Here is a 12054-nt window from a genome sequence, read left to right as displayed (position 1 = left end):
GGCAGAATGTACTGAATTGTAACTAAAGATACTAAATAAGCAAAAACAGATTTGACATTTAAAAAAATGGAAAACAATGCTGTTCTTTTCAGTAGTTTATTTTAAATAAACATAATGTAGACATGTAATTCATATATCTTTTTTAAATGACAAATAAGTGTAAGAAATTGTTTTAATTTCTGATATGACAAATGTTGAATTTCTAGAGTGTGAAGAGATCACAAGACCAAGAAGTTTGAAAAACACTGATGTAGGCTATATTTCATAAATGAACTATAGTTATTCATACATTCTTCTGTCAAACATTTTTATATGGTTCCTTCTTTTTTACTGGCACAATCAGTGCTGCTACGTGTGTCCCTGTATATCTCCCAGGGTGCATAGATAGGAGTTTGCCAAGATAGGGAAATATACTTAGAAGCGGAATTGCTGGATAAAAGGGTGCATGCAACTTCCAATTTTTCATAACAAACAAAGGTGAAAATATGCAGACTCCAGAAATACTTTAAAAAATGGAATTAGCAGGACTTGGACAGAGTGACCAGCAACTCCACACGCAAGGTGCAAAGTACAGCCAGAGGCAGGAGGAAAATGGGGAGAGAGCAGTATCTGAGAGCTGTTTCTATTGAATGTATTCTTGGGAAAGGTGCGGTGGGCCCTGTCTGCCTGCCCACATTTTTTTTTTTCTGCAGGTCTCACCCCAGGCTTTGATCCACTTGATGCACTTCTGGGGACTAGTGGTATCAGCAGCCAGCTGTGGGCCTTTTTGGAACAGCTGGGAACTCGGGCTCTTTTTGCCTGTTCATCTTTGTAGAGCTTTGCCTTGAAGTCCCCATCACCTGGGGTCTGGGCAACATGGCGTCACTGTCTGAATCCCAGAAGGCTTTGCAGTCCTCACCGAGTGATTGGTCAGACTGGGAGTTCCATGGGAGAGGCCTGGCTGCAGAGGGCCTACTGGCTGGTGCTTGTTTGGCATGCCTTTAAGAAGGAGAACTGGTCCACTTCCTAGCCTGTATTCAGTGCTACACACGTGCCTCCATTCCAGGGGGCTCCTTCCGGCTCTGGGAGGGAGCTGAAGCAATGTTCAGTTCGACCTGTAAGCCTTGTCCCTCCATCAGAGCCTAAAGTTTCCTGAAGCTGGTAGTTTAGTTTCAGTCATCTTCATATACCCAACATAGAGCCTGTCACGGAGTGCATACTCAAATGTATGAATGAGGGAATTAATTATAGATTTTTAAATATACTAAGGCCACTTATTTATTGTTAGAACTGCTTTCATACAAACCAGTGAGGAACATAAATTTACAAGTTTTTTTCTTTTTTCCAGTAACGCAGTTCACGAGTCAGCTTTTTTAAAGTATTAGTACTGCAGAATTTTGGCACATACTTAACACCCATGACATTTTCACAATAGGTAAATTTTTCTCTCTTCTGGTGCCAGGCGTCTTCAAGTCTTGGCCTGGTTTGTTATTTAAAAACTTTTTTTTTTTGTATATTTACACATTTTTGAAAGAGACACAGCATGAGTGGGGGAGGGGCGCAGAGCTAGGGGGACACTGAATCTGATGCAGGCTCCAGGCTCTGAGCTGTCAGCACAGAGCCCGACAGGGGGCTCAAACTCACAAACTGCGAGATCATGACCTGAGCTGAAGTTGGAGACGCTTAACCTACTGAGCCACACAGGCACTCCTTGGGCCTGGTTTATTAAGAGAGATGCAGTTAATTAGGACTGTCCATGAGCTTTCTCTAAAATGCAATGTGAACGTGTATTTTTGGGAGAGGCAGCTAAGATCTATGGTTAACTTGTAAAATAGAAATTCACTTGCTTTGTAAAGGCTTACTCTTATTTAAAGAAAGCAGGTTGGTTTTTTTTTTTTTTTAACTTTTTTAATGTTTATTTATTTTTGAGAGAGAGAGACAGTGTGAGTGGGGGAAGGGCAGAAAGAGAGAGGGAGACACAGAATCAGAAGCGACTGAGTCACCCAGGCGCCCCAGAAAGCAGGTTTCTAATGTGTGCTGCCTTTTTATATATCACATGTTAAGAGTTTGTCAGCCACTTAAAAAAGCCTACTGTATTCTGAGTGTACTACTTTCCATATGTTGCAGGGTTTCTTCGGGGACACAAATTTAAAGAAAGAAGGTACACACAAATTTTCTCAGAACTTTCCTTTTCTAGCAACCAGATAGGAATTTACTAGACATCATTAAAGACAATTTCCTGGGTTTTTTTTTTTTTGGCATATGTTATAAATCTCTGGAAAATAACAGTTTAGAAACTACTGTGGGACCCCTGGGTGGCTCGGTTGGTTGAGCAACCAATTCTTGATTTCGGCTCAGGTCATGATTTCAGTTTGTGAGATTGAGCCCTGCTTCTGGCTCTGTGCTGAAAGCCCGGACCCTGTTTGGGATTCTCCTCCCTCTCTGCCCCTCTCACTCGCTCGCTCTCAGAATAAATAAACAAGAAACGGTACTGTGCATGTTTGAGATTATGTAAAAATTATAAAAGCTACCATTTGTTGAGCTCTATATCACCTACCTAGGATCAACTGGGTTGTATGCATTAGCTGGAGTCTATGGATAAGGCATTCCAGGCTCTGAGATACTTACTTTTATTACTCACAAGGAAGTGTTGGAACCAAAAATGCAGCACAAGACATGTCTGGTTCCAAAGCCTATGCTATTAGTAGCATATGTAAAATAATAATAATAATAATAATAAAAACTGGTGTTTGTGACCATCACCTAAGACTTATGTCTGGTTTACATTAAATTATTGTTAGCCAGGTAAAAATTGGTTGAACTGAATCAGTTTGATCATTTTACCTTTTGAATTTGTCTTTGGGATGGGAAAGGGTTTTTGGTTAAAAAAAATTGAGGTGTAACGGACATACAATAAATCGCACATTTAACGTGTACAATAGGTAAGTTTTGACAAATGTGTACAAACGTGAGATCATCACCCGTGATGGGAAAACGTAAGGGCTGCAAATAAAGATTTCAGTTTCCCTTCTAGAAGAACCGTGTCTGAACGATTCAGTCTAAGGAAATCCAAGAGTATCGTGTGAATGGTGATGTGGGACCTGAGATGTAAAGGGAGACTCTGGGCTCACTACTGGGCAGGCAGGGTCACCGGGCCAGGATCACTGTGTTAGCGTGTCGGAGATAACCCGGTCACGATCGGGAAACTGGTCTAGCTGGCGCCCCAACAGCCATCCGGATTTTCCGCAATGTCCAAATCCCTCTTGGGAACCCACAGGGGAGGAGCCAAGCTCCTAAAACCGCACTCCCATCAGAGGGAGGAAGTGCGTCAGCGCCAGACTCCAGAAGGCCCCGCCCCTCGAGGCCTTCCGGGGGCATCGTGGCTCCCGGCATGCAGCGCGCCCGTCCGGAGCTCCTGGGAGTGCGTGGAAGGCGCCGGCAGGAAGGCGGAAGTGTGGAGGCTTCCGGTCAGCGTGGTCTGCGTGCCATCTGCGGGTTTCTGACTTGCCTGGTGAGTTCTCTGCTTTCCGGGTCCAGTGGGGCCTGGGACTTGGGAGTCTAACCTGCCGCCCGTAGAGAGTCTCATCTCAAGCCCGGTCCCTCTCTGGGCAAGGTTGAGCCCGGCCCGAGACGCAGCCCTCCGTCAGGAACGAGAGTCTCCTGTGGTGTTGGTGGTGGCCCTCGGGCTTCCCCGTGCTCTGCGAGGTGGAGCCCTCCTTTGTCGGTAGTCTCGCTCGGGTTAACCTGGGCTTTCAAAGTTGTTTACCGCAACTCCTCTGTTCTTGCCCCTCGCAGGCTTGGATTGTTGTAGGCAGGGGGACCGTGAGTTGGTGGTTGCTGGTTGTGGTCCCCAAACTGTTAAACTGTTAGTTATCCATTCAACAAATGCGCCGTGCGGTGAACGAGACCCATTTAGTTAGCGCCTGCCTTCGGGGTCCCCGAAGTCCCCCGGGATGACAGAAAATAAACTAAATTTCAGAATGTAATACGTATTTAAAAGGAAAGAAAAGGATGGTGTGGTGGAGAGTAGGAGGGAAGCTTATGAGGCGGGGTTGGGGGGGGGGGGGGGGAGGAGGTCGTCAGAGAAACCCTTTCTGTGGTACTTAAGTGAAGGAGCAAGCTTTGGGAAGGTCATTCCCAGGCATGGAAGCAGCAAATTGTTAAGGTGCTAAAGTGGAGATAGTTTGGACTTTGAAAAATTTTTTTCTTTCTTTCTTTTTTTTCTTCAAAATCATGTCTTAACGTTTTATTTAACTGCTTGATTGATGTATAATCTGTTAAATTGCACATGTTTATAGTGTGTAATATGTTTTTTTTTTTTAATGGTTATTTGAGAGAGGGAAAGAGAGAGAGCAGGGGGAGGACAGAGAGAGAGGGAGACAGAATCCCAAGCAAGCTTTCACTGTTAGCCCAGAGCCCATGGAGGTTGAGGGGACTGGAACTCACCAACCATGAGGTCATTACCTGAGCCGACATCAAGAGTCGATGTTCAACTGACTGAGCCACCCAGGCATCCCAGTGTAAGTTTTGATATATGTATACAAACATCCATCAGTGCAATCAAGATTGTGTTATAAATCACTCTCAAAAGCCTTCCTCCAAACCCTTTATAATACCTAGAATTCGTTCCTTCCCATTCCCTCTCACCTCCCCATACTGTGCCTGGGTTGTCACTGATTGAGCTTTTTCTCCAATGTAATTGGTACTTGGGGATGGGGTGGAGCTTGGAGCCTGAGATGAAATAGAGTTGAAAGTCACAAATAGTCTTGTAGATCTTGAATATGAGGTGGGATATCATTAAAGAATTCCATGAAAGACTATGGAAAGCTCTAAGTTTTTAAAAGCTCACACTAACTGCCTTTTGGAGGATTTAGGGCTGGGGCTAACAGATGAACAGCAAGAGTGGATATGGACAAGTTTAAAATAGCTAAATCGAAGGGCACTTGGGTGGCTCAGTCGGTTAAGCATCCACCTTTGGCTCCTGTCACGAAGTCACGGTTTGTGGGTTTGAGCCCCGCATCAGGCTCTCTGCTGTCAGCACAGAGCCTATTAGGGATCCTCTGTCTCCCTCTCTCTGCCCCTCCCATGCACATGCTTACTCTCTCTCAAAAATAAACAAACAGTTAAAAAAAAATTAGGTAGATTGAATTGAGGGGAGCATAATGAGGAAGACTGGGGTAAGGTGTCCTATAAGCTCACAGGCAGTCAAGTTAAAAGATACCTATAAAAACATTTTGTAATTTGTAAGTTGTTGCATAAATGTAAGGTGATGATGCTCTTTGCATTTTGGGGGAAATTCAGTTTCTGCATCTTGTATGGAAACTCCAGGAGCTTTCAGAATTGGCTTGACTTACAGTTTGCCAGTGACCACAGGGAGTTTGATTTGGTGCTCTTGTTATTTAATGGCTGTATATGCAATGTTGATTCTCCCATAATTTGTGCATTATGCCATCATAAATCATGAACAGAGTGAAGTGTGTTACCTTTCATTTGTTCATGTTTTGTAGAGATACCTTTTGACCTGGTTTTCCAAGGATTTGCCCTTCTTTTTTTAAAAGTATAAATTTTTGCTTTTGTGTATGTATTTCTGTCAGCTTTCCAGGTAAAATATGGCTAAAAGCTTACGGAGTAAGTGGAAAAGGAAGATGCGTGCCGAAAAGAGAAAAAAGAATGCCCCAAAGGAACTCAGCAGACTTAAAAGTATTCTTAAAATAGATAGTGATGTTTTAATGAAAGATGTTCAAGAGATAGCAACTGTGGTGGTGCCTAAACATTGTCCAGAGAAAACTGAATGTGTGGTACAAGATGAAAAAGGTGAGTTTAAGTGCTTTGTTAAAAAAATAATAATAGGGACGCATGGGTGGCTCACTAGGTTAAGCGTCTGACTTCGGCTCAGGTCATGATCTTACGGTTTGGGAGTTCGAGCCCTGCATCGGGCTCTGCACTGACATGGCAGAGCCTGCTTGGGATTGTCTCTCTCTCTGTCTCTCTGTGTCTCTCTGTTTCTCTCTCTCTGCCCCTCCTCCGCTCTCTCTCTCAAAATAAATAAACAAAAAAATTAATAATAATTCTATCAGTTTCCTCTTGTGACTCTTTTTCTCTTTTTGACTGTCCTCCACTCTTTCCTGCACATGCTTCCCTACAAACCTCCTGCCATGCCCATTTGATTCTTTGAAGGCGTATAGTGCTGCTAGAGATTCTATGCTAAACTATTTTAAAGGTGCTTCATGTGAATAGGCATGTTTTGGATTATTCAGGGTATTTAGGCTTATACAATAGCCTAAGTGTGTCAGAAATACAGTATAACAGGAGTTGACGAACAACGTAGACGCATCCTTGGTGGAAGAGTATATCATTCAGTCAGGGACTAGGCAAGATAGCAGATCGTTTTCCATTTTATCCTTTGTAAGATCTATTCCCGTTCAAAGAATCGTTATATGCCGTTATATTATTTTCCTAAAACAAATCAAAGTTTCCTGTATTTGATTTTGACAGATTCTAGGTACCTGTTTTAATCACAGTCTAAAGTTAGAGGCTGTGTATATTACTAGCTTCAGCACAGGAAAGGACTCCTTGGTTTTCACATCCTCATATAACAGTTTGGCAGCAAACTGAAATAAGCACTCGTAATACTCAGGCTCTTAAAATAGAAGTGAATTTATGTGGTGTCCAGTGGTCAAGGAAGAGAGCAGTGATCCTCAGCCTTCCAGTCCTAGAAGTTTTCCCTCTTGCTAATATTACTCTCTCAAAGGCCCATATCTCCGCTTGTGTTCTGAATCCTCTCCGTTCTCAAGGGCTATACGCCTGCATCCTGCTTATCAGTCTGTCTTCTTCACCGGGTCATTCCAACAGCATAAATATGTTCTAGGAAACAAAGAAAAATCCTTCCCTCGATGTCCCGTTTCTCTCAATCCGCTGTTTTATTTCAGCTCTCCTTGAAACAAGAATTCTTAACACTTGCTGTCTCTTTTTCCTCGTATGTACTGCCTCTGCCCATTTGCTCTTTTTTTGTCTTTAAGGTACAATTCACATAACATAAAATTAACTACCTTAAAGTGTGGAATTCAGTATCATTTAGTACGTTGTCCAACATCACCTCTTTTTCCAAAACGTTTTCATCACCGTAAAAGGAAACCTTATACACATAAAACAGTCTCCCTCTTCCTCCCTTCACGAGTCTCTGGCAACCACTGATGTGTTTTCTGTATCTATGGATTACCTCTTCTGGATATTTCATATAATTGAAATCCTGTAACATATGACCTTTTGTGTCTGACTTCTTTCACTGAGCTTAATGTTTTTAAGGTCCATCCATGTTGTAGCATGTATCAGTACTTCCTTTTCAAGGCTGAAGAATACACCGTTTTATGTACATACCACACATTGTTTATCCATTCGTTGGTTGATGGGCATTTTGGGTTGCTTTCTTTCACCTTCTGGCTGTTGTGAATAGTGCTGCTGTGAACGTTCGTGTACACATCTTTGTTTGAATACATGTTTTCATTTCTTTTGGATTTGTACTTATGGATGGAATTGGCTGGGTCGGTTGATAATTCTGTTTACTGTTTTCTGTATCAGGCAGCCATTTTCCCCTTTTTCGTTCTCTTTTTAGAATTGCCTCATCCTACTGGGTGTGAAGTGGTGTCGCATTGTGGTTTTGATTTGCATTTCTTCAGTCATTTAATGCTGTTGAACATGTTTTCATATGCTTGTTGGCCATTTGCATATCATCTTTGCAGAAGGATCTTTTCAAGTCCTTTGCTCATTTTTGTTTTCACCCTGGCAAGCCGGTAAGGGACAGGGAGAGGGAGGAGAATCTTAAGCAGGCTTCATGCTGGGGCTGATGTCTCATGACCCTGAGATCATGACCTGAGCTGAAATCAAGAGTCAGGACTCTTTCAAATTGGATTGTCCTTTTGTTGAATTGTAAGTGTTCCTTATATGTTTTGGATGGTAGATGCCTATTTGCTTTTTGAGTGTTTGCTTTTGAGTCTGTTTAATGTATTCTGTAGTTTTCTCTCCTGTTTTCTGTTTTTCTCTTATACTTTCATAACTTTATTGTTTATTTCTTATTTTGAGTTGTTTAGTTTTGCTATTATATTTTTAATTTCTGAGTTCTTTTTTCTCTTTTACTCTTTCTTTGTTATAGCCTGAGGTTCTTAATGGATATATGTTCTCTAATCTCATTGCGGATTTTCATTATAGTTTGAAAATTTTTGATCTACTCTGCATTGTCTATTTTCTTGAATTCTTTTTTCCCTCCACCCCCTGCATTCCTTTATTTTTCGTCTTTCTCTTTCACAATGAAGGCTTTCTCCAAAGCCTAGTAATGAATGGTTGTTTATATTTAAAAGTAAAGCACTAAAATGATGAATGGACGCTGGCAGGGGAGGTGGGGACAAGGTGTGGGGGAGGACTTATCAGCTGTTAGACTTGGAGTATGATTGGGTTGAACCTAGAAGGTTCTGTTGTGGAGGATGTATGTCAGAACCTAGGTCTTTTCTCGCATCATTCTTAGAGAGGGATCCTCTCATCTGCCTGCAGCAGTGTCCAGCTACCCTCCTTGGAATATTTCAGGAACTAAATGGGGATAGAACTGAGAGTGGGGGAGTCTTTCCATTTAGTAATCTGCCTGGTTTCAGTGTGGTTGCTCATCTCTGCCCTCAGGTTTGTGTTTCCCCTTTGTTTCCTTCAACTTAAGCCACAAACCTAGTAGTCATCTTGATCCCTTTTTCCTTTATTTCTCACCTCTAAAACATTAGCGCATCTTGAATATCTCCAAAATATAGCAGGAATCTATCCATTTTCCTCCTCCTTTCATGTTATCACTTTAAAATGACTATTGTTTCTTGTCTGAACCAAGATGGTAGCCTGTTTTACTTCTCTCTTCAGCATTTGCTCCCTTTTGATTTTTTTTTTCTTTCCAATTTGAGAGAGGAGAGCACATGCAAGGGAGGACAGGCAGAGGGAGAGAGAGAATCTTAAGGAGGATCCACGTTCATTGTGGATACCGATGTGGCACTGGATCCCAGGACCCTGGGATCAGGATCTGAGCCAAAATTAAGAGCCAGATGCTCAACTGACTGAGCCACCCAGACACTCCCTTTTGATTCATTTCTGACATATCAAACAGTATGATTGATTGATTGATTGATTAAATGTTTATTTTTTTTGAGATGGAAAGAGAGACACACACACAGAGTGCAAGTGGGGGAAGGCCAGAGAGAGAGGGAGACACAGAATCTGAAGCAGGCTCCAGGCTCTGAGCCATCAGCACAGAGCCCGACACGGGGCTTGAACTCACAAACCGTGAGATCATGATCTGAGCCGAAGTCAGACGCTCAACTGACTGGGCCACTCAGGCGCTCCAGTATGATCTTTTTAGAATAAATAAGGCAAATTATTGTCATTCACATCGTTAAAACATCTCATTGTCTTTCCGTGTGCTCATCAGAGCCTGCTGGGTCTTACTTAGTGTGGTTCTGGTGCTTCTCTTAAAAAAGCCACTTAACACAGGCTGCGGTTTGCTTTGTTATTCTCCCTTCAACAGAATATTGTAAACTCCATGACAGCAAGGAGTGTATTTGGACCGCCATATCCCCAGAACCTAGAACGGCACCTAAAACAATCATTCAAAAACTAGTTATTGAATGGCTGGTATACAGAAGGCACTATTCTAGGTACTGAGGAAATAATGATGCATACCAGAAATTGCTTCCATCCGGATGGGATTTACATTGTATTGGAGGAGACTGAAAGTAAGCCAGATAAACGAATTAATACAGTGTCAGGTGGTAGTGATCATGCACGACCTTGTATACCCTGGTAAGTTCCCATGGGAGGACATTCTGGGCCTGTCCTTCACAGTAGATAAGGTTGGTGATAGATGTACCACAGCATGGTTGCACTGAGCTTCGTGTCAGGGAGATTGCTGGTCTCTGGGTGTTATCTGGATAAGAGTGTCAGCCCCAGTGTACATCCAGGCTTTTCTTTCTTTCATTTTTCCTTCTTTTTTTTTTTTCTTTTAATACACTTTTTTTTCCTTAAGTAAACTCTACCCCCAACGTGGGGCTCAAACTCAGGACCCCAAGGTCAAGAACTGTGTGCATTACCAACTGAGCCAGCCAGGCAACCTTATATCCAAGTTTTTCTTTTCTTTTCTTTTTTTTTTTTTCCCTTTCTTTCTTTAAGTAACCTCTACACCCAACGCGGGGCTTGAACTCACACGAGCCTGAGATTGAGAGTTGCATGCTCTACTGACTGAGCCAGGCAGGTGCCCCCATCCTGATTTTCCTTTGTCATCTGCCCGTCACAAGCTTGTTGCTTACTACTCCACCTCTTCTGAGTACACTTCATTAGAAGTGGCCAGCCATTCTTCATAGCTCATTTACTTTTAAGGCCTGTCCATTAAAAGTGTGGGTACACTTAATAGGCTCAACTGTCGTAGTTAGCTCAAGAAAGCACTTAATCTGAGAAATGTTCTTGTAACCCACTTCTGCTCCCAGCCATATACTTACCCTTCTTGCAGTAACTCAAACCCATACATCCTAAATGACTGCTGTTTAACTTTTACTAATGCAAAGGACAGTCATGACAACATTCTTCAGAAAGTCTCTTAGTGACTAAATAGAAGACATGTCTCATTCCTCACCAGTACTTTTTATGTCTTTCATGGTTGTAGGAACCCATGAGAGCATGTCTGAGTCCATTGAATGCGCTGTGAGGAGTTTTCAGTGTTAGTCAAAGAGCATTCCATAGAAAAAGGGATTTTTTTTTTTCTTTTGTAGTCTCAGACCACTTTCAGTTCTGATGTTCTCATTGCATTAACATGCTTTTTCACAGGATTGTTTTCTTTATTCATGAGCGTTAATAGTTTTCGTTTTTTATTCAGATGACATGAAGATGGAGACTGATATTAAGAGAAACAAAAAGAGTCTTCTAGACCAGCATGGACAGTACCCCATATGGATGAACCAGAGACAAAGGAAAAGGCTGAAGGCAAAGCGAGAAAAAGGGAAGGGGAAAAGCAAAGCAAAAGCAGTAAAGGCAGCAAAGGGTTTGGCCTGGTAGACTCTTTAAAAATTTGAAAAATCCTACATGGGACAGGTTTTCGATTAGAATGTATACGTGGATTTCAGCTTTCACCAAATGAAAACTGTGTTTCCAGATTTAACTTGGCCTTTCTCTTCAAACCCAACTTAACTCCTCAAATTTGTTTTGGGAGCTTGATAAAATATTTTCTTTGATAAATGAAAGCGACACTGGTATTTTAATTGGATGCTGTCCAATGTGCAGGGGTTCTCAGACTTCAAAATTCTATTAAGTGTTACTGTGGTTGTAATTGTTTGGTCTCCATAAAGATAAAAGAAGATATTATACTGACACATTTCAGCTAATTCAGGTTTAAAGAAAACTTACACAACTAAAAATATGTCAGTGGATCTTATAAGCACTACTTGTTTAGAGTTTTGATTTTAATTCAGAATAAAAGATATTTTGTCTAGATCTTGAAGTGCTTTTCTTTCATGTGTCCTTAAGGTTTTCTAGTAGGAGAGAAGAACATCTTCAATTAAATTGTTAAAAAATCTCTAGGTTTTTAGGTAGAATATTAACATCTACAAATTAATAGCCTCCATCTTTTTAGGAGATAGAACAACCTGGGAACTAGTTAATGTCAGTTTTTATATTATGTATCCTAATACAACACAACATTCCTCACACAATGTTTCTTAGCATCAGTTTTTCTGGGGGTGCCTGGGTGGCTCAGCCGGTTAAGTGTCCGACTTCGGCTCAGGTCATGATCTCACGGTTTGTGAGTTTGAGCCCTGCGTTGGACTCTGTGCTGACAGCTCAGACCCTGGAGCCTGTTTCAGAGGCTGTGTCTCCCCCTCTCTCTGCCCCTCCCCCACTCATACTCCATTTCTCCCTCTCAAAAATAAATAAACATTAACACATTTTTTAAAAAAATCAGTTTTTCTACATGTGTGGTGAAAAATATATTTCATAGTCACATCAGTTTGGGAACTACCACATACCTGGACATTCACAAAAAGTGTTTAGCTTAGTATGGTCTTG

The 12054-nt window shown here is 41.8% G+C and overlaps 1 protein-coding gene across 2 annotated transcripts; it reads left to right on the top strand.

The window, feature by feature from the left end:
• Window positions 1–3330: 3330 nt before the first annotated feature.
• LLPH (LLP homolog, long-term synaptic facilitation factor) lies at window positions 3331–11484 on the top strand. 2 transcript variants are annotated; one of them, XM_042947084.1, is made up of 3 exons: window positions 3331–3490; window positions 5574–5793; window positions 10871–11484. In XM_042947084.1, exons 2-3 carry the CDS (start codon window positions 5589–5591, stop codon window positions 11047–11049), a joined length of 384 nt encoding a protein of 127 aa, XP_042803018.1. In that variant the 5' UTR covers window positions 3331–3490; window positions 5574–5588; the 3' UTR covers window positions 11050–11484. The 2 variants fall into 2 exon arrangements, with proteins under 2 accessions (XP_042803018.1, XP_042803019.1); XM_042947085.1 differs by lacking the exon at window positions 3331–3490 and adding an exon at window positions 3512–3703.
• The last annotated feature ends 570 nt before the right edge of the window (window positions 11485–12054 follow it).

The sequence above is a fragment of the Panthera leo genome, chromosome B4 (genome assembly GCF_018350215.1).
Source record: "Panthera leo isolate Ple1 chromosome B4, P.leo_Ple1_pat1.1, whole genome shotgun sequence".
NCBI classification, from domain to species: Eukaryota; Metazoa; Chordata; class Mammalia; order Carnivora; family Felidae; genus Panthera; species Panthera leo.
This window is presented reverse-complemented; position numbering and strand designations above follow the sequence as displayed.